We start from the raw sequence: 25,362 nt of genomic DNA, 5'->3' as shown, positions 1-25,362 counted from the left end.
TTTTTCCAACATCCTGGTTATTGTGAGGACCGGTGCATCACCATCGAGCTCCCAAACTCCCACATGAAGAGCTGCGTCCATGCATGTATCAAGCATGTTTAATGAGAATATGTCGCTAATTAAAACGCCTCCATGCGCCTGTGTTATTAGCCTTGTGATTAAAATTGCATTCTGTCTGCTGACGAGGTTTTATTTTCTTCTAATTCATTTAATGTGGTTTGATTTTCAATCCTCGCAGACCGCGGTTTTCATCAGTGATCAGTACTTTCAGAAATGGAATATTTCTTTGAAAGGCTTTGAAACGTCTTTGTGTCAGTGTGATGTTTGAAGCGTTGCTTTTCAAATTTGCACGACAGCCTGGTTTTATTGCACAGCTTCGTGCCTTTTTGAGCGGACACTCGCGAGTAAAAAATTGAATGAGATAAGTAAGGTAATAAATACAATGACATCGGAGGCCTATGGGCGGTGTACTGAAATCACATTAGTTCAGCGGGAGGAAGCCCAATTATTATATAATTTCATTTCTGGGTATTTTTGACATACAGAATGATATTTAATTGAAATGGACCTGCCAGCCAGCATGTCTTCAGATTGAACCTTTAGCGCCAACAAGGAGACTTAACAGATTTGTGCAGGGGGGAAAAAAAAGGGAAAATCCAAGAGGTGAAATACAAAGAATTTCCTATTGTGAGCTTCTCCTGTCGTATCCATCCACCCTTACATTCACACACAGCAGCTAATCCCCAACTTTGCCGCACGGTATTGAATGATCAAATCCACTCTATTCTAATCATCAAAACAGGATCTTCAGTGTGCAGGAGACGCTCACCAGTTGTTTTTTTCTTTATTCCTGTTTGGTGAGAGTGTCTCTGCCTGTGCTTGATTAATTTAGTGACTCATATAGACAGAAACAGCGAAGCTTTGTTTTCTGTCTTCAATCGCCTCTCCTGTGTACATAAAAGTCGATATCTTCCCTCTGAATCTTGACGTCTCTCATCATCTCCCGCGTGACGTCACAGCCAAATTGCATAATACGTCCTTCACTGTATTCCTTTCACCTCTCTGTCAGTTAGGATCTGACAGTAGCTTTGGGCAATATTCGGTTTAATACCTGTTTTATGTCTCTGGATTTTTTTTTTTTTAATCCCCCCTCGTTACTCGTCCTCAACTCCACATCCCTCCCTTCCTCTCCTCTTGTTCTTTCTTCTCTGTTCACAGATATCCTGTGTGTTCAGTGACCCACTGCAGTCGCTCTGTTCGCTCCTAAAAAAAAAAAAATTATCCTGCAGATGCATGTTCCCGTCTCAGCAATCAACCAGCGGGACGACTGACCGCAATCCGGCTCTGAGTTGTGAATTTGTGAATGGATTTTTTAACAGCGATGATGTGCATTAAATATACCGTACAAACTGCTGGAAGCAATCTCTTCTTATGGAGCTCCTTTTTGTTCTAATGCACTTGTCTTGTCTCAAAATGGAAGAAAGTCCATCTGATACGTCTCTAAACTAATACATCCTCCTGTTTTAGATGCAATACAATATCAATAGGGGATAATGGCTTTTACCGTGACTCATCTCATCAGCGTACATTAGATAAAGACTAAGTGCTTCTGCTGTTCTTTGCATTCTGCGATGGCATGCATTATGCTTTCAAGACCTAATAAAATAAACTTCATAAAAGGCACCGACTCTACAAAGACTGTAATCGCAGGGAAATGCATGAGCAGAAGGAACAGTTATTGTCACATGTTCTTCATGGGTACGATGAACTGGGCACGTTTCTGTTTTGAATTTCCCTCCGTCGCTTGCTGACGACTCCTCTGTTTTCTTTTCATCCATTCATTTCACTGGCTTGTGCCTGTGTCTTTACTTAGAGGTTGATGACTCTCCTCACAGTTCCTTGGCCGTTACCTAAAGCAAGTGTTGAATATGCATGAGTTCAGCCTCATAAACTGCTGCTCTCAGCGCTAAAGTCAGTAGGAAGCCCAGCTCAGCAGATGGGGGGGGGACGGTGGGGGGATCAGAAAGAAAACTTACTGAAAGAGAAAGAGAGGAGAAGAGGGAACTTTGACTTATCTTCAATGGTGGAAGATAAACCAGACTTCCTCTCTTCATGTTGCCCTTGTGAAGGAAGGAGCCTGGCATGCTAGCTCCTGCTAGTTCAGGCCAGGACGCCGGTTCACGCTTGCAGCTCACCTGTGCATTCGTGGACTTCTGAGATCTTGTGTGCATGCGTGCGGCCGCCTGTGTACTTGAATATGGAAGTGCTCGAGTGTGTGTATGCAAGTGCTTTCGTGAGTGTCTGTCCATATCATTTTGCCTGAAGCCCTGGACAGTTGCCAGGCAACTGTGGCAGGCAGCTCAGCACTCGGCTGGGCAGCAGACACTTCCACATGCCCATGGTTTTGATGAGCGGCACAGGTCAGCGCTGATACGTTACCAGATCAGAGTCACATCAGGCTAAGAGCCAGTCAATTGCAGGGATGATCTAAGGACAATGCAATTACATAGTAACGTGCGAGCTATGTCTCGATCACCGGGAGTAATCCTGTCAAGGTAATGTCTCTGCTGCAACGCTGATGTGATTTAAAGGAACAAGAGTTTTGTTTCTAATAATCCGTCTGACATACACGCTGCACTATGGAGGCTGGGAGCAGCTGTGGCTTCTTATAGATGTGATCATCTTATCAGATCACAATTTATTCATACTTTGTTTTCCCATGATCATTACCGAAGACGGATTATTGTCTCCTTAAGGCCCGGTCGCTGTTTGTGGTTGCACATTTTGCACTTATTAGACGAAAGACAATTGAAGATTTACTGTTCGTTGTGATTCTAAGATGATGTAAGAGAACGTGAGCAAACATGGCTTCCCTTAGCGCCAACGACATTTTGAAAATGTGTTATTTTTGGCAGCTAATAAGTGTTTGTGTGCATTAATGTTAGATACGATCATAGGCGGGCCGCCACTTTAGCTCACCTGATTGCCAACCCATATACAGGAGCTATAGTCTCCGATGCAGCAGCCATGGGGTCGAATCCCGCTCATGGCCCTTTGCTGCAACCCCTTCCCCCATTCTCCTCCCCCACTTTCCTGTCTCTCTTCTAACTGTCCTTAAAAAAACAACAAAAAAGAAATGATCATAGGCGAAGATAATCTACAAAACCTACTTGGCTCCACCCTCATGACACATGACAATGAAGCCATAAAAAACATGAACAAACACTTGCATATCATGGCTGACCTTCGTTAGTGTCGTCTAAATGTGGACCACAGCAAACAGCCATATTGTAAAAGACTGTGGGAATTATTTGGATCGTCTGTAATATGAATCATAATTAAGCCACGTGAACCCACCAAAACACTCCAGGCTTCAAGTGCTGTTAACTGTAGTGTAAGTACAGTGAAGAGTGTGGAATGAGACGTGTGGTGTGTCACGCTGACTGTCGTAGAAAAAGGTCAATTTGGCAGGTTATCATCACCCCCATCATCGCCGCCGCTGCTACCATCATCATCATCATCATCATCATGGCCATCGCTTACATTATAATCATCAACAATAAACTTAATTTGCCGTTCCACGCACATGAAAACGTGCTGACTGTCTCGATTCCTGCCATCTGTCCCCGTGTGTTTACGGCCTGTCCCGCTTCTGACTGCCCTTTACAACATACAGCGTCGCTTCTGTTTGTCTTCTTCAGTATCCACACAAGGAAGCACGCTGAGCCGGGATCTCTTTATTCACCAGAAACACTCAACTGTGAGCCCAGAGAGCAACATAACTTGCCGAGTTGTGCACACATACTGAGACCACGACCTTGTGCATAGTGGTATGTACAAGGTTATGCTGCGCGTAGCCCCACGTGGTAACATTTATTCAGCCACTACGCTCGTTTAGGTGACATGCGGTACAAACAATGAAGGGTACGCGTGCAGCAGGAAGGAGGACAACATCGCGCCGCAATGACATGACAGCGAAGCCTTTTCATGGTTTACTACATGCCACCTTTAATAGATATCTGTCAGCTTTGGCTAACTAACATCACACGTATTCCTCCAGTGGGAAACAGTAAACGTGTAGCAGCGGTGACGCCAATACGAGCCACATGCAGTTAGTTCTGCAGGTCGAGTGAGTTATGACGGGTGTCCAAAGCATCAAGTCCCCAACATCAACACTAGTTATGTTCATTTACACAAACATTTTGTTCTTGTTGTGTGTTTTCTGTAAATGTTAAGGAGACACTTGCAGGTTAATGACCCCAAATGTGTAGGATAATGAAGTTGTAAAAGTTATGTTTGCATTGCTTTTAGAGGACTTGTTGTATATAAAGAGTTTAATAGCAGCCTCAAAATACACAACTGGATTGTGTTGTCCCAAAATGGTGAAGCTACAGTAGATCCAGTTTAGCCGTGCAACTATCCATCCATCCATCCATTATCTCTACACCTTCATCCTCACTAGGGTCGTGGGGGGCTGGAGTCTATCCCAGCTGACTCAGGGTGAAGGCAGGTTCACCTGGACAGGTAACCAGTCTATCACAGGGCTACACTTAGAGACAGACAACCAAGCACACTCACATTCACACCTACGGACAATTTACAATCACCAATTAACCTCAACATGTTTCTGGACTGTGGGAGGAAGCCGGAGAACCCGGAGAGAACCCACGCTGCACGGGGAGAACATGGAGACTCCACACAGAAAGATCCTCACCGAGACGCGAACCGGCGACCTTCTAGCTGCGAGGCAACGTTGCTAACCACTAACCCTGCTGTGTAACTAAATAGGTGACAAATGTGTATTTATAAGCATATGAAACATATTTGGTGTAACACAGACCAGGAACAGACAAACATCTGGAGACCTTAGGCCTCAGTGATAAAATGATCTCAGTGGTCTGTCAAACCAGTGTCAGACACTTATGGAAGAAAACTGTTGGATAGAATGTTTAATAGATTCAGTTAAATACATCAGATGCAACCCAACATGAAAACACTAAGTTTAGTTCCATGATGCAGCCGAGCCTGCTCCCTCCAGGGCTCATGGGCCTCGTTCTTGGAGGTGTGGATCTCTCCTGGTGGAGGCCCAGTGTCCAGTGAGGACCGGTGGTTGCCCTTGTGAGATGAGCTTTAGGGTCTAAAAACAGCCACGACTTCCTTCTGTCCCCCACCACCTCCATCTAAACAATGCAGTCCACTCTGACAAACTTGGGAAGCACACAGTCCGGTGCAGGGTTCTTGTCATGAACAACCACCAGAACCATGAACCTCAGCGCGGTGCAAAGGCTTCATCCTGGTCACCCTCTGCGCTCCTCTGGCTTTTACGTACTCTCTTTATTTTATTTGTATGACGATCATTCCTTCTAATTAATTTTGAGTAATGTCTGCAGAGTTTTTTTTTCTTTATATATGTGTGTGTTCATACTTGTGTTCTTTTATAAACAGGCTAAAGTGGTTAAATTCAAAGTAAGCTGGTTAATTCAAGATGGCCTTAATTAGGATACAGGTAGTTTAAAAATGATCAGTAATTATGTGTTATATTGACTAAAATAAAACCAATTATCATGGGAAGGAGGGAGGACTCTCTTATGTGACGTAATATATGTTCTTTTTTTTTCTTTTTTTTAAAGGCATTTTTAAGATGGCTGCACAAAAAGCCCACTTTTCCATCTGAATTTCTGCCTTTATGTCTCATCAAATATTTAAATTGTGCATTAACTTTTCAGACAATCATTTCCAATAAATATTAGATATAAATCCAGTAAAAAATTCAACCTGCAAGTTGCTTTTTAAGAAACACCGAGACGCTCATTCTAGTTTTCAGACACTAAACATAACAGTGGAGTCTGTGGAAATCATTTCTGAAAACATGCCAGATGTGTTATCTCCTGTTAGAGATGACTGTGGTGACTGCACACATCAAACCGCTCTCTGAATCGCTGATCACAGACTCTGACGAACGTTTGTACTCTTCAATAAAGAGCCTTCAATACACAGTAAGTTGCCTTTACCTTAAAACTTAAAGCATTTATTCCTGCTGTTTCACTGCTAAACCTTCCACCGGCTGTGTGACGTTCACGACCAGAACACTGGAGCCGACTGCTAGTTCTGAGCTCAGCTAGACTGTTTTTTCTTGTTCTTGGATAATGAACATTTTCAACCCATTTCATTCACAATTTGTGCAGTTTCAAACAATTAACAGTATAAACGGCTTTACATGTTGATCTTTTTCAGAAGCTCTCAATCATGCTGATTTGTTGTCTGCCCCACGCGTCTCGCTGCTGACGTTAGTCAGAACCCATCTATAGCCTTTTTATTGTATGGAGCCGTGTGTGTCTGTTGGTCTGTCATTCACATTTTCAATAACTACTCAGTTTAAGCTACACATGGACTGTATAAAGCATCTATAGCAGCCAGTGAATGGGGTTATTTGGAGTTGAAGGCAGCTTTTGTATACAGTCTCACCATTTTCTCCATTGAAGTCACAAATTATGGTTGGATAAAAGCAGAGCTCCATCATCCTTGAAGCCGCTCCAGTCAGTATGTTAATACTGCCTGTGGATTACATGCCTACTTGTGTGTGGTTCAAGTGGATGTGGTCCGGTGGTGATGAACCCCCAGAAAAACATCACCATTATATAGCTTCATAGCTTCTTTGTACCAGCAGAAAAAAAAATACCTGCCCAGCACCGAAACATACGACTGATGACTAGGTGTTGTTTTTTTTAATGTTCATCACACAACTTAAAGAGTAAATAATGTTAAAATATTTTGGCTACAGCTTGTTTCCTGCCCTTTAGTGGTCAGAAATCTGTTTTTGGAGGTTTTAAATTGATTGTAGAGTCAAACTATGGCTACTCTGAAGCTCTCAGCACCGAAGGACGTTTGTTGTGAAGTTTGATTTCAGTATAACATGTAAAACATACATGAAGGCATTTCAGTCAAGTTTTGTGTTAGAGTTTGTGTTATTTAAAAGTTGCACTGCAGGATTTTCATTTTTACTTTTGCATTTTGCTTTTATTTTCTTTACTGTACAACATATACGTTTATACTTTATGACAAATTTCTGCACCTTGCATAAAAAACATGGATATAAAGCTGCTCTGTACGTATGTTTGCAGCTCCGACCTCTATGGTGCGTGTTTGCTCTCACACCAGTTTCAGCGATGAGCGTGGAATCGCCGTGATGCAACAGCGAACAATCTGCATACGTTACATGTTTAGGGCAGAAACCTGTCGTAGTTCTGCAGTTTGATTAATCACAAGTTTGACAGTTTCCAGAATAAATAATAACATTTTATGCCTAATATGAGTTAGCCACCAGACCCCAGGCTAACTCACATTAGTGTGGTATTTCTTGTGTTTCCATGTTTCCAGAGCAGCACTAAGGAAACTCTCTCCAGCCAACCTGTGCTCATTCACAGGGCTTAAAAAAAAAAAGAAAACTGCGGTTTTGTCAAAGTCAGAGGCGTCTCAGGGGTGTTCACAAGGTGTCCTCTGGCATCTGTGTCATTATTCGACATCACTGGTCATAACTTTTGCAGTTTCAAAGAGGTTGGAGCAGGACTTTCACCCAAGTCTCTGAGGTTTGTGTCCTGTGTTGGACTATTTTCTGTTCACTTTTATTTTGTGGTGTGACTGTCGTTATCACTCGCTGTTTACTTTTAAGTTTATGGATGAAGACTAATTGGTTAATTTAGGCACTAAAACTAACCAATATATTCCTCTAACTTTGCTCCATCTGCATGTAAAGCGTGTTTTAGGTCACGCAAAAGGAGGTTTTTTTTTCAAATGCCTTTTTATAATTATCTCTATGGATCCATTAACCAGAAAGTTTGGGAAGCGATGATGTCACTCATAACCATTGTTGCTTTGTGTAGTGAGCATCAACCACAAACAGCCAATATATGCTATTTTACATCTATTAAACCTTTACAACTCACTTTGGCGTCGATGCTTCACTGCTGCATCAGCAGTTTAAAGTCCAAAGAATCAATGAAATGACAGATTCTCTTCTTTGATGTTGGACGAGTTGTTGCCGAACACTGGTTCGTCATGCTTGTTACGGTGTTTGGATTTGCGTCCTCAAGCGTACGGTGAAAATGTAGGTATCGGAAACAATCAGAGTTGGGATTAAAATAAACCCTTTCACAACGTTAAACACACGTTACCAGCCAAACTCCTCGTTGCATCAGTGACGACACCAGCAGAGAACATTTGGCTCCGGACTCATCACGTCTATTTCTGTTGCCCGCAGATTTTTATAGGCGCATCGAACCGACCCGCACGTTGAAATACGACGCTGAAGGGCACCAGGTGCGTTCAAATGTGACACCGCGGGTTCCTAATGAGCAGCCGTATGCGGCGAGTTGGGAGGGAGGCCGGCCTCCTCGAGCTGATTATTTATGGTTTACTAACAACGTTGTGGAGCAAACAATTAGAACAGAGAGTAACCTGTTGGGAATGTGCAGCAGCGAGGACATCGTCAGGCATTTTCGCTCGCCCCAGGACACTGACTTGCACGCTCAGCCATTTTTTTTTTTTTTAGTCTTATTTATCCCAGCATTCACGCCAAATTAGTCCTACTTAACATAATCGAGACCTAGACAGCTCGGTGCCTCTTGTGACTATTAGTTAGATCTAAACCATTGTAATAATAAAATCTGTCTTCATAAACCCGGCCCCTGGCATCGGCTACGGGAAGCACTCCTATTCATCCGCAGACGGTGACACAGGTGATGCCGCTAAGCAGCCCGGTGTCAAGAAGATGAGCCGTCCACGTCGACACCGTTTTCCTTTTCTTTCCCCTACAGCCGCCGCTCTGAGGAGTTTACTGAAATCACTTTGTGGGTACTGAAATCGTCCAAACAGTGGGAAAATTGAACATTTGTTGCAGGGTGAAGTAGCTCGGTGGCGCTTGAAACACATGTAAAGTGCTGTAATTCGCTCTCATAAGAACCAGGCCTTCTGTGTGTGTGTGTGTGTGTGTGTGTGTGTGTGTGTGGCATTTTGCTCAGTTTATTTTATCTTGTTGTGGGTGTGCACCTACTGTGTAAATGTGTGTCCTGGAAGTAGGTGAAACATGCCTTCTGTTGCTCTCCTCCTCTCTCTCTCTGCCGACAAGTACCCTTAACTGTATTGTATTTGCAGCGTGGGTATTAAAAAATGAGTAATTTGGCAAGCTTTCCGCGCGAAATCTCCTCAGACTTGCAGCGAGTTTTTGGAGGCTGAGAAGTTCCTGACAATGACAGGATGCCATCTTCTGTTTGTGTGGAATATTTTTTTAAAAAAGGAACGATTTTGTTATCCTGTGAATCTCTGCCCTGCTCCTCCATTGGCACATAATCTTTATTTTCCTCTTTTCTTCTCCCCTCTGTGTTTGTTCTAATTTACCCTGCAGGGTTTCTGAGCACAGGGGACCAGTCTGCTAAGGGGAACTATGGCTTGTTGGACCAGATCCAGGCCCTGCGCTGGCTCAATGAAAACATTGGCCACTTTGGAGGAGACCCAGAGAGAATCACCATCTTTGGCTCAGGAGCCGGTGCCGCCTGTGTGAACCTCCTCATCCTCTCCCACCACTCCGAGGGTAAGGTTCTTTCACCGTCATCGCCACATTAGCAGTCATATACCCTTCTCAAAGGGGATTAACATTTCAGGACAGTGTGGGTAGTGTAGTTCTTCCACAGAGCATGTTGGTAATTTCAATGAATAGCCTAAACCAGATTAAGATATATGTCATTATTATTCCCCCCAAATATTCAGAAATGAGTAACTCCCTGTTTGTGGCATTATAGTATTTTTATTTTTTTCCCCCCAATAAAAATGAAAAAGATTAAGTAATTTGAAAGAAAACCAGATTGCCGGTCTGGAAGGCGCTCGAGTCGACAGATGGGTGAAAACAGTTGGGGATTTTTTATTTTTTTTTAAACCACTACTCACCTTGGGACACAAACCCTGTAATAATCCCAAATAATGTCATTCCACGTGGGACTGGAGCCACTGAACTGCACTGACAAAACCGTCCTTGCCCAATAAAACTAATCCTCTCCGGACAAGGTGCCAGAAAGAAACGCTGTATATTAGTTGCTTTGGGTTTTTTTACCTCGTTGACATGTCCATATGGTGTTTTTTATGTGCTAGAAGTCACATTATGAGTAAAATAAGCAGTTACTTCCATGACCCTGACACTGCTGGTGACAACAACACAAATCCAGACTTCCAGGGTTTCATTCATAACGAACACAGTTAACCAAACCGGCAGCGTTGGGCGTCCCTTATCATCAGTATTCACAATCAGTTTCTATTTCAAATATGTGTGGCTGAATTACTCCAATATTGTCATTGTGTAAGTAGTTTGCAAAGTTTGTAGGTGAGCTGCTGTTCTCGGGTTGGAAGGGATGCATAGACGAGTTACAGCTCAGTCATTTTAATGCAGAAAGGAATTCATTATTAAATGGAAATAAAGGGCTAAATGTGTAACTTTGATGCACATAGAGGAGTTTTAGAGGTTAAATCAATGACCAGAGAGGGATTTTAAGATATAAAAAGTAGCATATTTGCATTATTTTTATTTATTTTTTCAATAACTAGACCGAGACTAAAGTGTTATTATACCAAAACTTTCCAACAAACACAGAACTTCTTGGTTCAGTTTAATGAAACGGTGCGTTTCTATTTGGTCACCTGTCCGTGGTGTCGTATCACTTTTACCTGCACAGTAAAAACCACGAGTGTGAAAGAAAGAAAAAGAAGTCGGCAAACCAGCTAGCTACTGAGTTTTTTATTCTGCCGCTTGTATTTCTTAAGTACGATTATTTCACTATGATGCTTGGTGGTTAGCATCGTCGCCTCGCAGCTAGAAGGACGCCGGTTCGCGTCCCGGTGAGGACACCCGCGATCTTTCTGAGTCTCCATGTTCTCCCCGTGCAGCCTCTCCGGGTTCTCCGGCTTCCTCCCAAAAACATGTTGAGGTTAATTGGTGATTGTAAATTGTCCGTAGGTGTGAATGTGAGTGTGCTTGGTTGTCTGTCTCTAAGTGTAGCCCTGTGATAGACTGGTTACCTGTCCAGGTGAACCTGCCTTCACCTTGAGTCAGCTGGGATAGACTCCAGCCCCCCATAGTGAGGATTAAGGTGTAGAGATGATGGATGGATGTATTGACCAGTAGCTATGTGGGTAATCAGCTCATCTAATGGGAAGCTAGCGATGACCAATACGTTAGTTCATGTTATTTGTGGTTATTTATACGTGACTGAATGTTACATAAATAAAATGTTAATACCTCATCTGTGAACATTACCGCTGCCTCAATCCTAGATTTTCAATGGCATCGGTGGTGAAGACTCCCATGATCCAACGCTGCCTCACGACATCATCAAATACGTCTACTCTCATAGTTTGGATTTAAAAACCCTTAGCAGCAGAAGCTACATACCAAGAAAATAATGAGTACTTCCTGTATTTATTATCCTACATTATGTGTCATGATCATGAGGCCTGTCTTCTTTAAAATTCTTCTGAGCGGCTCTTTTGGTCATTAATGTTGCAGTTTGAGCTTTTAAAAGCCAAATTAAAGAGGTGCACGTCTGATGTTTTGTTCATATCACAGGTCTGTGGACCTGCAGCACAACTGGATTTGAGGGGTTTGTTGAAAACACTTTCACTGATTCTTTTTATAAACACAAAAGCAACGAGTGGTTTCAATGGTTTCATTTTTTTTAACAATGACAGCCCTTTTTTGTCATCTCCTGTCCTGTGCCCGTGCTTGGTGGATAAATACAAGTGAAGAAAGTCGTTAATCAATCATTCGTGGGGGTCTTCTGTCTGCAGCAATGTTTAGGCCCAATATCAGACCCAAGGGTTCCCAGCAGAACGTTGCATTTTAACTAAAACCATTAGTGCCATTTACTTCACCTGTCAGCAGTTTAAATGCTGTGGCTGCTCAATGCACCAATAAATACTGAACTAAACAGTAAATAGTTGTTTCAGTTATTCCTTCTGTTTAACAGTAGTATACGCTCACATCTTTTCATGAACAAAAAACATCCAGAAATGACATCCTGCTCTGATCCTGTTGTTCATTTGCGTCCGTCAATCAATCGACGTGACTGAGAGACTTGATGCATTCAGTATCTGTGCTGGCTAAAGAGGAGCTTTTGTCTCCCGAGGTCTAGTTGGCACCGTTTCCACATTTGACAGTTTTTCTCTGCAGATAAGGGATTCAGGTGTGGGACAGCTACGCTCCTCTCTCCAGCAGCAGCAGCAGCAGCTACAGGCCCGGCCGTTTGAACCGTGCAGCGGTCGCTACTCTTACGGTCGTTATTTCCACCTGCCGAGCACCGAGAACGCTTGAGTATATATCACGTTTCTATGACAACTGGCGACCGTGAGATGCCCTCACAGATGAGTCATTACTGCACATTTAAATTGCTGCGATTTAAATGTTGATTCCTCAGTTTGATGCAAACGAAAGCACAATATTAAAAAGTTCATGTAAATAGTTACAGAAGTCTAGTAAAAAGAAAAATATAAACGGATCTTGTGGCACCCTTGGTTCATCCTCAGCACTACGGGAGCCACCGCGGTGTACAACTTATCACCGGCTGTATTTACTTCTTTTGCTTGTTTTTTGAGAGGCGGATCTCTAAAATACCCACCAGATGTTTGATCATTAATCCTCTGATGTGGTTGGTGGAGCTGAGAAGGTGAATGGCATTTTTTTTTATTCTTTACCAAGAATTCAGATTATGTTATTACTAAACTGTTAACCTTCACACTGACAGGCTGACCTTGGACGGATAAAGAAAACATTTATCTGTGCTGCAGGAAGCGGATTCTCGGCGTGTGTGTGTGCAGCGGATATCTTTTTTTGTCTGTCACGAGTCAGAAAACATTCAGGAGGACATGGAAAAGCATCTCAATGACTGGGAAGCTGTTAGTGGCTGTCACGTTGCCAGCTAACGTTGGCTGCGTCGCACGCCGTCCGCAGACGAAAGCCCACACCTGAGAGAAGACTTTAAATAAAGCTCGATGATAACTTAGTGTCACGACGCACCATGTGTAGGTTTGCATTTAAAACATATCTCATGTGTGGTTAACCGAGCATCGGCGCTGTTGTGTGACTGCCAAAGTCCCTTCAGATTTTTGGCTTTCATCGGCAGTCTTAATGTGGTCAAGTTTTTTTACACTTGGTGCAATATCAAAAGCTGAAAACGGGTTGTTATGCATAGATGTGCTGCACTCCATTTTGAAGGCAGGCACCACAAAGTGCAGAAAAAGTTGGAGGGTGAACATTTTTAAAGGTACTTGCATGTGTGTGTGTGTGTGTGTGTGTGTGTGTGTGTGGAGAGATGAGATGAGATGAGGAGCAGAGCTGGAGCTGCAGCTGAGAGGCTTCTTAATTGATTTCACAGGGAGAGGAGCGGGGGTGGGGCACATGCAGAATATGGGGGGGCTTAATTATTAATGACAGAATCTGCAGATAAAACAGAGGGACAGCAAGCCACTTTACATAACAGTGCAGCGGTGCAACAGTGCGAGCAGTTTTCTTTCTCTTGCCGTCTCTCTTCCTGTCCTTCTTTGCTTTTACCCAACAAACAAACCCGCTCCCGTGTGCAGAGTCGTCGCCATGTTTTCTCGCCGTACGTAACGGGAACGCTTCGTTTTCTCACAAAGGTTCTCTCCAGCTATGGGAACCAGTGGGATGCCTGCTTCATCTTGCTTCCAATGTAATCGTCTACAATCGCTCCTCCTCCAACATATGCATTATTGAGGTGTTCACACTATAAGGCCTTGAAGTCTTCGTCAGCTGCGAGCTAAAAGTATGTCAGAGGGGAGAACAGCGCTATACTGAGAGTGAATGAGCAGTTGTATGTTTACATGTGTCAGCTGTGTGTTTTCATGCAGGCCTGTTCCAGAGAGCCATCGCTCAGAGCGGCTCGGCCATCTCCAGCTGGTCGGTCAACTACCGGCCGCTGATGTACACCAAGATCCTGGCCAAGAAGGTGGGCTGCACTCTGGGGGACATGGCTGAGCTGGTGGACTGCCTGCGGAGGAAGAGTTTCAGGGAGCTGGTGGACCAAGACATCCAGCCTGCACGCTACCACATCGCCTTTGGGCCTGTGGTGGACGGGGACGTGGTGCCGGACGACCCGGAGATCCTCATGCAGCAGGTCAGGGTTGATTCCTCGACTGGGTTTCCAGGCATTTCAGACTTTTTCAAGCTCAGATTTCCAGACTTGTCAGTGGATTTTTCAGATAATATATGACATCTGAGTGCAAATGTCCAGATGTAAATAAATGGTTTTAAAACCCAACTGTGGGCTAAATTCTAACTACTGAATGTGTGCTATTGTACTGCTGAATCATTAACACCAAACCTGGACACGTTCAGCTTTTTCTTCAACAAAAAGATCTCAGATGAGGAGCAGTGCTACCTATATTTATTTTCCTTAACATACAGAACAAATAGCATTTTATTATTATTTCCCCCCTCAACCAAAAATAGATTTTAATAAAATGTAATAATTATATTTTCTACCGACTGTGCGTCCTTGTTTATTGACTGTGTCCGCTGAAACGACAATGAATGTAAAGGATTCAGAAAGGATAGTCCGTCTGTGTTTCTGACAACACGTCACTGCACAGCTCATGAATGTTCACACAGGCTTTATATTTGGATATTTGTTGATTTTGTACAGATATGTGACACACGGGACCGAGCTTTTTTTGTGACGTGCAGGCGGCCCTGCGTCAGCGTTTATGTTTAGCTGCACACCGTACTTCTTGCCTTGTTTTCAATTAAAGTTTAGAAATTTCACATATTAGATATCTGTTTTCCTATTCCTAGTCTTTTCTTTTTTCCCATCCAGATCAGGAAATGACTAAAATCCAACTCAACACTTTTCCACACTGTACCAGTAACTCTGCCTCTGACTCCCATCCAGTGAACAATTTAGCTTTTCCTATAAAACTGCACCGGAGCTGTATCAGTCACTTCCTTACAGCCCTTTGTATTACTGCTGCACTCTGCTCTGTCATCTCACGCTGTGTGTGTGTGTGTGTGTGTGTGTTTGCTGTGACACCAGGGCGAGTTCCTCAACTACGACATACTGCTGGGTGTCAACCAGGGAGAGGGCCTGAAGTTTGTGGATGACAGTGAAGGAGAAGATGGAATCTCAGCTGCCTCATTTGATTACACCATCTCCAACTTTGTGGACAATCTGTATGGATACCCTGATGGTCAGATCTGTTTTAACTTCATACTCATAAGTGATTTAAAGCTGAAATCTGTGGGTTTCCTACGTGTTGTTGTTGGCCGCCGCACCGCTCAGAAGCTGCTTGAATGATGTTCAAAGTACAACACAGGTGGCAGACTATCCAGAGTTGTGCTTGAGAATTATTAGACTAGAGTCAAGGGTTGCAATGTCAGGAGTACAACTGGCAAGCTAGTCAGTTTGCATGTTTTATCACTGGCTATTTGTGGCATTATGTGTTCTGGTTATGACATGCAGAGGCTTGTTTTTTAGCATTTTTTCATTACAACACATACATTCATGTGGAAGTATTTCTGCAACAGCACTGTTCCTGCTTCCTTGTGCACAGATGCTTTTAAAATCTGATTTATTATCAGGTGCATTTGTATATTTAATCACGTAGGTAGTATAATTTTGGAAACGGTCTGGCTTCTTCCAAATCTTTGGTGCATTTCTGAATATTTCGGCATCGATCACATCCACAGGATTGCTCACCCGACCGTTGGCATGTTTTGTTGTTTGCTGATATCTAATTACCTAAAAACATAGCTTCAAGCAGACCGGTGCCTTAACCGGTTAAATCTGAGGACAATGATTGCACAATTAAAATAAAGCATTTACTTGAAGTCTTTGATTTTTGGTGATCCATACTTGCAAGCTGAACTCAAACAGCAACCACACCGACAAGGAATGGCTTAAAAACCTAAATGGCCTTATTTCCTCCTCCAGTAACTGGAAGGTTATAGGGCTGCAAATATACGTAGCTATTATATTATTACCTCAAGATGTCCTACAAGAAAACAGCTGAAGTACATGTAATAAAGCCTGAGGGCCAAGAGTGGATGCACCTGATTACACAGTAACCACCTGTAAGGAAAGCTGTAAAAAAAAGTAAAGCCGGCGTGCCCGGAAGGAGGCGGTTTGATGATTTAATTGATCAATGTCATACCTATCATTCTATCAGTTGGAGGCTTTTGACAGGGTTGTTTCACAAAGTTCCAAGAGCAAGAGCATAAATCTGAGAGCAGAAGTTTCACAAGCGCTCAGAAGCTCTCTGAGTGGGAGGAGATGCACTGAAACTGAAGAACAGGACATTCGAGCAGCAGCAGCAGCGACAGTCTATCTCTGTGCTGACAGACGGTTCTGAGCAGGAACGGAGCAGATCTGCACCCAGGCAGGGGATGTTTGACAGAGAGGGAAGATGCTAATTGACTGGACAGGCGGCTTTATTTCACACGCTAAAGCAACATGAGATAGAATAGATTTTATAATAAACAACAATGTTCACAGGAGATTATATTTGTGATTGTTCTTGTGTCAGCCCACCACTGTATAGATGTCAGACATGCACAATATTTTACCCACAACTGTTACAGATTTCAGCCTTAAATCCATCCGCTGAATGTTGCAGATAAACACGTCTCTGTCACTGCATGCATACTCACGTTCTTTTCGTTTCTTCCAAGGTAAAGATATCCTGAGGGAAACCATAAAATTCATGTACACAGACTGGGCTGACAGGGACAACAGTGACATGCGTAGGAAGACCCTCCTGGCTCTGTTCACGGACCATCAGTGGGTGGCCCCGGCTGTCGCCACCGCCAAGCTGCACGCCGAGTTCCAGTCGCCCGTCTACTTCTATACTTTCCACCACCACTGTCAGACCGAGGCGAGGCCAGACTGGGCAGACGCCGCCCATGGGGATGAGATCCCCTATGTGTTTGGGATTCCCATGGTGGGAGCCACTGACCTGTTTCCCTGTAACTTCTCCAAGAACGACGTGATGCTCAGCGCTGTAGTCATGACGTACTGGACCAACTTTGCCAAGACGGGGTCAGTATAACGCCACATTTCAAGCCATTTGAATACCAATTAATAATAATGTACTGCGTGTAAAGCGTACGGTATATACTTGCACATATGTGACATTGTGATGATTTCACTCCCTGAAAAGCTGAATCTCTTCAGCCCTAATGTGATTTCAGAAACTGAGCGTAATTTTGGCATATTGAGGCCAAGAAGGAGCACGCTGCAAGTCTGCTGAAGTGGAATAGAAAACGTCTGTTGAATTTTGTTTTCAGTAACTTACACCTTGTCTACACAGAATGCGTAGCGTGAGCAATACATTAACAGATCAGCAGCAGCAGCTCTGGTTCTCCATCTATGTCGAAACAGGTGGCGTTCAGGCACAGTATTGATCTGTAGGTCACCCACGTTGTGGAAGCACTCGGAGCCCAACACAGGATTGCTGTAGCTGCGCTTGTAAATGTGGCAAAATAGACTTGATGCGTAGAAGTACACTTTTGCCCACGTCCACAGGCCTATAGCGTGAGTGAAACGCAAGCTTAAAATAGGAGTGTGTCTGTTCCATCAGACGCGAGTGAGATGGACGGCGACTGAAGTGCTCTCTGTGTAGACGAAGCTTTATGGGTCGTTTTACAGGAGACAAAAACACAAGTAGAACAACAATCAGGAACCCAACAATCAGGAACCCAATTTTTCTGCAACTATCAAATCAGTCATTATGTGATTAGGGTTCACATCACACATGATGGGCTGGTTTGAGTATTTTGAAAACATTTTGATCTCCTGGGATCTTAACGCTCAACTATACTCTGTATAGAGTTTTTTTTTTTTGTTGGTTGCTGATGAGAGAGCTCAGTGGCTGGAGGTGACACAAAGTCTACAGTAATCTTGCACAGCCAGACCTGTCATCCTGCTGTAGGAGGAAAAACACTCACTTGTTTGTATTTGTTTAAGCCAATCACGCTGGTCTCGGGCAGTGCTAAGCCCAGGATGCAGTGACGGTGCCCCATTGGTGGAATATTTGGATGCAGGGAGGCGAGTGCTGTCATTAAAATAGATAATTCAGTGAAAGAACCAAGCAGGTCTGTTGTGTATAGCCTGAGCTAAATCTTCTATATATCATGTGAGTTGAAAACAAAACGCATGAAGCTTAAGGGGAGGAGAATCTTTTGTGAAGAGTGGCGGAACTAGCAGCTTATACCCATATGGTGTGTTAAGTAAGTCTTTACAAAATCAGTAAGCTAAAAAGCACAGCACGTAACCCTTAAGGGTCCCTATGGCAGAACATTCCTCACCTATCAGCAATGAACATAGATCTAGCAGTGGGCACAGAGGTTTGAAAACAAGCTAGCCTGGTCAGGTGAACTTCTGGTTCTGCAAAGTCTTGGAAACCAACAGTTACAGGCTAATGGTGGGAGTTTGATGATGTTGAGAGTGTTTTCTCTCATCATCACCAATCAATGACGGCTTGAAACCCACGCTGTGTTGCTGCTGGCCATGTGCATCGTTTCATAGCCTCGATTTACCATCTTCTAATGTCACAAAGTAGAAATCGCCTCAGACTGGTTTCATGAACACGACAGTCATTTCAGCCAATAACTGCTGAACGTAGTAACACCTTGTGGATGTGGTAGAATGGAAGACTGGCAGCGTTAATGTGCAACTCACAAATCTGCTGGAAACTATGTCATGCAGTCGTATCAGTATGGGCCAGAGTCTCCAAAGCAATGTTTCCGAGATCTTGTCGAACTCATGACACCAAGAACTGAAGCTGTTTTAGGTGCAGGATGAGGCTCAACCAGTATACGTGCTCTGTTCCTAACAAATTGAGCTCTTTTAGAACCGTTCTTTCCTCTAAAGTCTGAACCAGATTTCTGTTGGTGCTACTGTCAAACACTACATGATCTCCTGTGTTGCAGTTTTATGAATTACAGGATCAAACACAGAGAATAACTTGATTAAAACTTTTTCACCTAAACAAAATGCTTTGATTTGACTCTGTCTCTCGTCCAGGGATCCGAACTCACCAGTTCCTCAGGACACCACTTTCATCCACACTAAGCCTAATCGCTTTGAGGAGGTCATCTGGACCAAGTTCAGCTCTAAAGACAAGCAGTACTTGCACATTGGCCTGAAGCCTCGCGTCAGAGATAACTACCGTGCCAACAAGGTGGCCTTTTGGCTGGAGCTGGTGCCGCATCTCCACAGCCTACACGAGGAAATCATTAGCTCCATCACCACTCGCCTGCCGCCCGGAGGCCCCGGCCGCCGAAAGAGCACCCATCTGGGCACCATCTCTACACGGCACCCTGTGATCTCCACCTATCCACCGGATCCTGAGCCCGACGGTTCGGAGAGACCCCGCTACCCTCCCTTCCCCAGCGAGACGAGGGACTACTCCACCGAGCTGAGCGTGACGGTAGCTGTCGGCGCCTCGCTTCTTTTCCTGAACGTGCTGGCCTTTGCGGCGCTTTACTACAAACGGGATAAACGCCATGAACTCATGCAGAGGCGCCACCGCCGACTCTCCCCGCAGCGTGGCACCACAATGGGCATGGGTGTTGGCATGGGAGTCGTGGGGGCCCCACCGCACAATGACCTGGCGCTGAGTCAGGAGGAGGAGCTAATGTCACTGCAGATGAAGCAGCAGAGGGTGGAGCTGGAGCACGGGACGCCCCTCCCTTCCCGCGGCGTCCACGGCGACCTGGAACCCCTGCGGCCTCCCGTGTGCCCACCCGACTACACGCTGGCCCTGCGGCGAGCACCGGAGGACGTGCCACTGATGACAGCCAACACCATCACCATGATCCCCAGCACCATCAGCAGCATGCAGCCCCTCCACCCGTTCAACACGTATCCCCCCGTCCCGGCGCCCTCCACCACACCCGTCCCCAGCCACAGCAACAATGCCCTGCCACACCAACACTCCACCACCCGTGTATAGGACCAGGCACAAGCTCTGCTACCCCACTCTGGGCTCACAGAGACGCACCACACAAACTGCTCCATACAAACTCCACCCTCACCACCCTCTATTCTTCTTTACTATATTTTTTTGTCTTTTCTCATTAAGCCCTCAAATAAAGCTGCAGTTTGTAAGATCTGAAGCAGTGAAATACCTCTAAACTGTAATCATAACTCAAGGGGGACTTGATCGAAAAGCTCCTCTGCCAAAAGCCGGTCATCCTAGGTACATACCGCTTTTCCCTATTGAAGCTCTTTGAATATCCGGTGCTTAGGACGGCCACCTAAACACGCAGCTAAGCGCTTGTAGCTCTCTCTCAAAGAGGTATCGAGCGAATCACAATCGGTCTAATGTGTAGCTTGGTTGTTTTTTGCGCATGTGTTGTTGTGTCAGTGTAAAACTATGTTTAACATAGAAGACAAATATTCATTTTCATTCAGTTAGTGAGAAGATAACACAGTAGCGAGCAGCTTCGCGTGAGGCAGCATATGTCCCGACAAGCTGTCTGTCATAAAGCGCTGATTTGTTGAAACTTACAAATTGCAGCTTTAAAGGCCCAATCTGGAAGTGAAATTTGGCACCCTGTGTTGAGCACCATGTCCCAACAGCTGTCCCTGCATTGTGACTTTGGAGATTATTGTTCGGTGTGAGATGTATTGACGGGGCCGGGAGGACAACAACATCGATTTGACAGCAAAATGTTTATTTTAAAAAAAACTTCACTTCTTCTATTTACAAGTGTGTGTTTTCAGTTCTACCTAAATACCATCAGCCGTTCTGCTTTTTAAAAAGAAAACAAAAATCTGTACACTCACTTGCTGCTGCTGCTGCTTTCAAAACATTTCCAGATTGGGGCTTCAACTGTTGGGCAGTACAGGAAATATCTGAATCCTACTCAGTCCGTGGGATGCAACCTGGAATCCAGGCTGCCCATTAGAACTCGCTGCATCTCCGCCGCCTCACCGGCTCTAATCATGTCCATTACTTTATTTGTTTCTCACTGATTATCTCTCTGTCTGTATTCCCACCTCAGCTCATTTAACCGCTTCCCCTCTTTTTTTTCGCCGCCTCTTTCTTCGCCCCTCGTAGCTCTTTTTATTAAAACCATCCACACCGTCCATTGTCCATCTCCACCTCTCTCCTCTTTCTCGCAATCACTTCTAGACTCTTTTTTCCTTTTGGAGTCTTTTATACAAAAACACAAATGTAAATGATGTATTATTAATAAATTGTAAGGATATGAATGAAAAAAAAAAAAGATATTCTGATATCTCGTTTTTACCAGCATTCTTGGTGCCAAGTACTGTGATAAAGTTCCTCTTTCACTGGCGTCCAGTGGACCGCCTGGAGAGGTCCATCCTGACTGTATCTTACAAAAGGAATTACCATCATAAAAAGTGCCAACCCCTTCATCTTTCTTTTTGAACCACACACTTCTTCTTCTTTTTCTTTTTTTGTTTTTGTTTTTTTCAAATTACACGCAATGTTGCACTGTGGCTGGTCTCTTCTTTAAAGGGAAATCAGATTCAATATATCCTCATTTAAAAACAAAAAAAAAAGAATTAAAAAAAGAGAATATAAAGTTTTATTAACTACTTTGCTGTGTGGGATATTTGCATGATGTTTTTTTTCTTTTCTACAGCGTGTGGACAAAGAAGTTTGTTTGTCATTTTGATGATTTGCCTTGTTCTTCATTAATTTTTTGTTTTTTTTATTATTTTGAAAGTCATTTTCATTTTCTATTTTAATATCAGCTGCACTTTGTGGTACTTCAGAAAGTATTAAAGTATTAAGAGATGAATATTGTGTAAAACTATGATTATAACAAAGAGAGTAAATATTTCCTCTTTATTTTTTTCATTTCCTAACACTGAGGCTGTGCCGCAAAACTACCAGAGAGACTGATGAAAGCCTTTTTAATCCCCCCCCCTCTACCCTTTTCCTCTTTTTTGCTTTTTGCTGTTTCTCTTTATCTTTTGCAACTGTCAAGTTTGCACAGTCACTGTCTCTCAATCTCACCTGAAGATAGCACTTTTTTAAGTTACAACAAAAAAAAAGAAAAGAAAAAAAGAAATGACTACTTTACAGGAATAGTCTAAATAAGGTTTCTGTCCGTGACTGACATTAACCACATGCTTCAAGTGTTTTGAAGACTGCCTGACGGTTATCTTTTCGTCTGCTCTTTCGTTGTTTCATGATTCTCGCTTCTGCAAGGCGGGAGAGAGGATGAGATATATTTATGGTCAAGAGGTGAGAGAGAGCCTTGTATGCGCGTTTCACATCTTTTCGCACAATTGAGCACAGAGACGGGTCACACTCTGGACAATTCTAAAAAAAAAAAACAGAAAAAAAACCCCCAGTGACATTAGGACAACACTGGACCAACGCAGACGGCGATTCAGCGACGGTGATGACGAACCAGCTCGTCAACGGTGTGATCTGTCGGTGCGCAGAGGATGCGTTCTAAATACCTGATTTAAACAGACATTACTCACACACCATAAACCACGAGAGCGCAAGAGGCGAGCGGGATTAACTCCCCTCCTCCCCCCGGTGCCCTCCTTGTACCGTCCGGTGTCCTGTCTGCTCAGGATAACGACACTCTTGGAAGCCAGACTGCCATCCCTCTCACGCTGGACTGGAGCGAGCTGCTGCGAGGACAAAAAGAAACAAAAAACCCGACACATAAAACAAACTGTACATTTTTTAAGTGTAAGAGAACAAAACTGGAATTTGTAAATATTATGTTTGTCGTTTGGTTTGAGTGACTGGCCGGAATCTTTTCTTTGTGACAACAGGTGCAAGTTTAGATGACTTACATGATTTTAGCACTCATGCGTACGGTATGTTTGATTCTCCTTTTTTTTGTTTCCTTGATCTCAAGGTCAGATCCCGACGGGCACACGAGTACATTTGTTAACATACATGAATGAATTAAAACAAAAAAAAACAAATCACAGCATGGTTGAGGTCACCTTAAACATGAGAAGGAATGCTTACGGCTCAGGTTAGCCCAGATATTGTGATATTATTAATAAGAGAAAAAAAAAGTTGCATCTATCCCGTACACCTGGCACTATCCCATCAATCATGAAGGCAGCTTTTGAGTGAAATGAGTCCTTTCATTGGTTAAAAAAAAAGCCAAAGAACAGCTGCAAAGAACAGATGAAGGAAGGCGAAATGGGAAAGATATGAGGCAGAGGAACAACAGACAGGGTGGATGTTTCAAATGTGCTCAAAACAAAACCACAAAAATCAAGGAAATTCTTAACTTGTGATACTGTTGGATTTAATTGTTCGTGTCTCACATTGTCTTGAGCATCGTCATACGGTATAACCTGTAATTGGGAGATTGTGGATTCCTTTGTACTCTTTCGGTCTTATTTCAGACTCTAATCACGGTGGTTGTTTTTGCTGCCTTTTGCAATTCTGTCTGTCTGCACATTTCTGTTTATGGGATTACTGACCCGGCTGTTTGATGTGTGCTGCTCACGCTTTCAAAAAACAGCATTACAAAATGCAATTGTTTTTGTTTGTTTGTTTTCTTTTCTTTTTCTTTTTTCTTTTTGGGAAACAAGGATTTGGACCAGCCAACAGATAACGGAAGCACACTCACCAAGTTTACATGTTTACACTACAGTTTTGATGTTGGCTTAAGGTAAGGGTGGAAAGGAGGGAACAAAAAAAAAAAAAAAAAAAAGTGACATTACACGGATCCAAATATCTTCTTCTTCTTCTAACATTTAATGCTGGAATGGTAACGTGAAGGCTTGCACCTGTTTGTCTGTTTCATTTAGTCTGATTCAGTAACCTGCTTGAGGCTCAAGATACTGTGAGAGAGCATAATGACCAGGAGGGGTTGAAAGAATTAAAGTTAATATTTCTATTTCAAATAGAGGCTATTACACACTGTATGTTGTGTATCTGAACTGGAAAACATTAAAAGACATTCTTAAACAAATGCTTTGCCATCATTTTGTGTGTAATATTAAAAGCTGTAATACCAAGGCGTGGCCACTTGGGGGCAGAAGAGCCCAACAAGCACTTAAAGGCAACCAACAGGCGAGCAAGGCCCGTAATGGCGGACCGGTTAGCATGCAGTAGCTAACGTACGCAACCAACAGACATGGAGCGGTTTTAGCTTTAACTTTGAGTTCTGGCCACCAGCTGAATGTGAGTCCAGCAGCATTTTTATCTTTGGGTGTTCTGGTTTGGTTTTTGCCAGCTTGTGAAAAAATAACCCGGCCTTCAGCTGCTAAATGTTCGACTTTTTTTTATTTTTATTTTTAGCTAGCTAGCTAGCTTAGTTGAGCATTTAACGCGCATATGATCATCAGGCTGATCTGGTTCCTTCACAGCAGCACAGGTAGCTGCTGCTCCGGTTACTGTGGTTGGAAATAGTCACATTTCTTCCCCATTGACTCTCTCTCTGCCTGACAGGTTCACTGTTACTGTGTTCAAATGACACGACCACACATAGCCGGTGATGTTTGCGAGAGGGAGAGGTCCGACACACCTGAAGGTAAAAGTGTTCAGGTGCAGGCAGACAGATCTCCACTGTGTCAGGTAGGAAGAAAAAATAGCCCCACATTCAATCTGGAAGATTCACATTTTAACAACGATCCCGATTCTGACTCTATGAACATGATGGCCAGAGGTCTGGACGTTTAAAATGCGCTCAGCATGTGAGGCGTTCAGGGAACATCGGTAAAATGTAGCATCTACCGAAGCAGCATGTGAGGCGTTCAGGGAACATCGGTTTTTGACTTTTGACAGTATTTCCTGATTCATGCAGTGGTAAAAATAAATGTCCAAAGTCCCGTCTGTAGAAACCTTTAATGTGTCGACAAAATGAAACAAGAATTTTGAATCTCTTTGTATTCATTGTCCCGGATTCTGTTTTGGAAATGAATGCAAATTAGCGCATAATTTGATAAATAATACCACATTTGCATAATTAAACATGAAAATTCAGAAAACTTATAATACGAAAAAATGATTGTGTTAATGCACGTTGTCGACTTGGGAATTTTCATGGTGCTGTCTACTAGTTGGTTTTTTTTTCTATTTAACTCTAGTGGCTGCCTTTAATATTCGGTTGCAGAGATGCTGCTGGGAACAGGGCTGACAATGGAGAGAATGAACTGAACGTAAAATGTAGAAAAGTGGCCAAAAGGTCAAAAAGGTGTGAGCTAGCTGTGGGTGTGTTTTTATTCACTGTTCAGGACTAGTTGAATGCTTTCAATTAATTCTTATTAGTTAATGCATTGTGCGGAGAGGCACTGCATGTCATCAGTTTCTTCTTCTTTTTGTGTTTTATAGCAGCGTGCTATGGAG

At 43.4% G+C, this 25,362-nt stretch overlaps 1 protein-coding gene across 2 annotated transcripts in view; it reads left to right on the top strand.

Annotated features, from left to right (window-relative positions):
* nlgn2b (neuroligin 2b) overlaps positions 1-20,004 on the top strand; it is a 51,397-nt gene extending 31,393 nt beyond the window's left edge. For both annotated transcript variants that reach the window (XM_008289611.1, XM_008289612.1), the window contains 5 exons: positions 9,384-9,586; positions 13,906-14,171; positions 15,087-15,240; positions 16,721-17,087; positions 19,074-20,004. In XM_008289611.1, coding sequence (XP_008287833.1) covers positions 9,384-9,586; positions 13,906-14,171; positions 15,087-15,240; positions 16,721-17,087; positions 19,074-20,004 — 1,921 coding nt within the window. The remainder of the gene's footprint in view (positions 1-9,383; positions 9,587-13,905; positions 14,172-15,086; positions 15,241-16,720; positions 17,088-19,073) is intronic.
* The last annotated feature ends 5,358 nt before the right edge of the window (positions 20,005-25,362 follow it).

Source organism: Stegastes partitus, unplaced genomic scaffold, assembly GCF_000690725.1.
Source record: "Stegastes partitus isolate 25-593 unplaced genomic scaffold, Stegastes_partitus-1.0.2 Scaffold626, whole genome shotgun sequence".
Classification (NCBI taxonomy): domain Eukaryota; kingdom Metazoa; phylum Chordata; class Actinopteri; family Pomacentridae; genus Stegastes; species Stegastes partitus.
The sequence above is the reverse complement of the archived record's forward strand: the minus strand, read 5'-3'. Positions and strand labels throughout refer to the sequence as shown.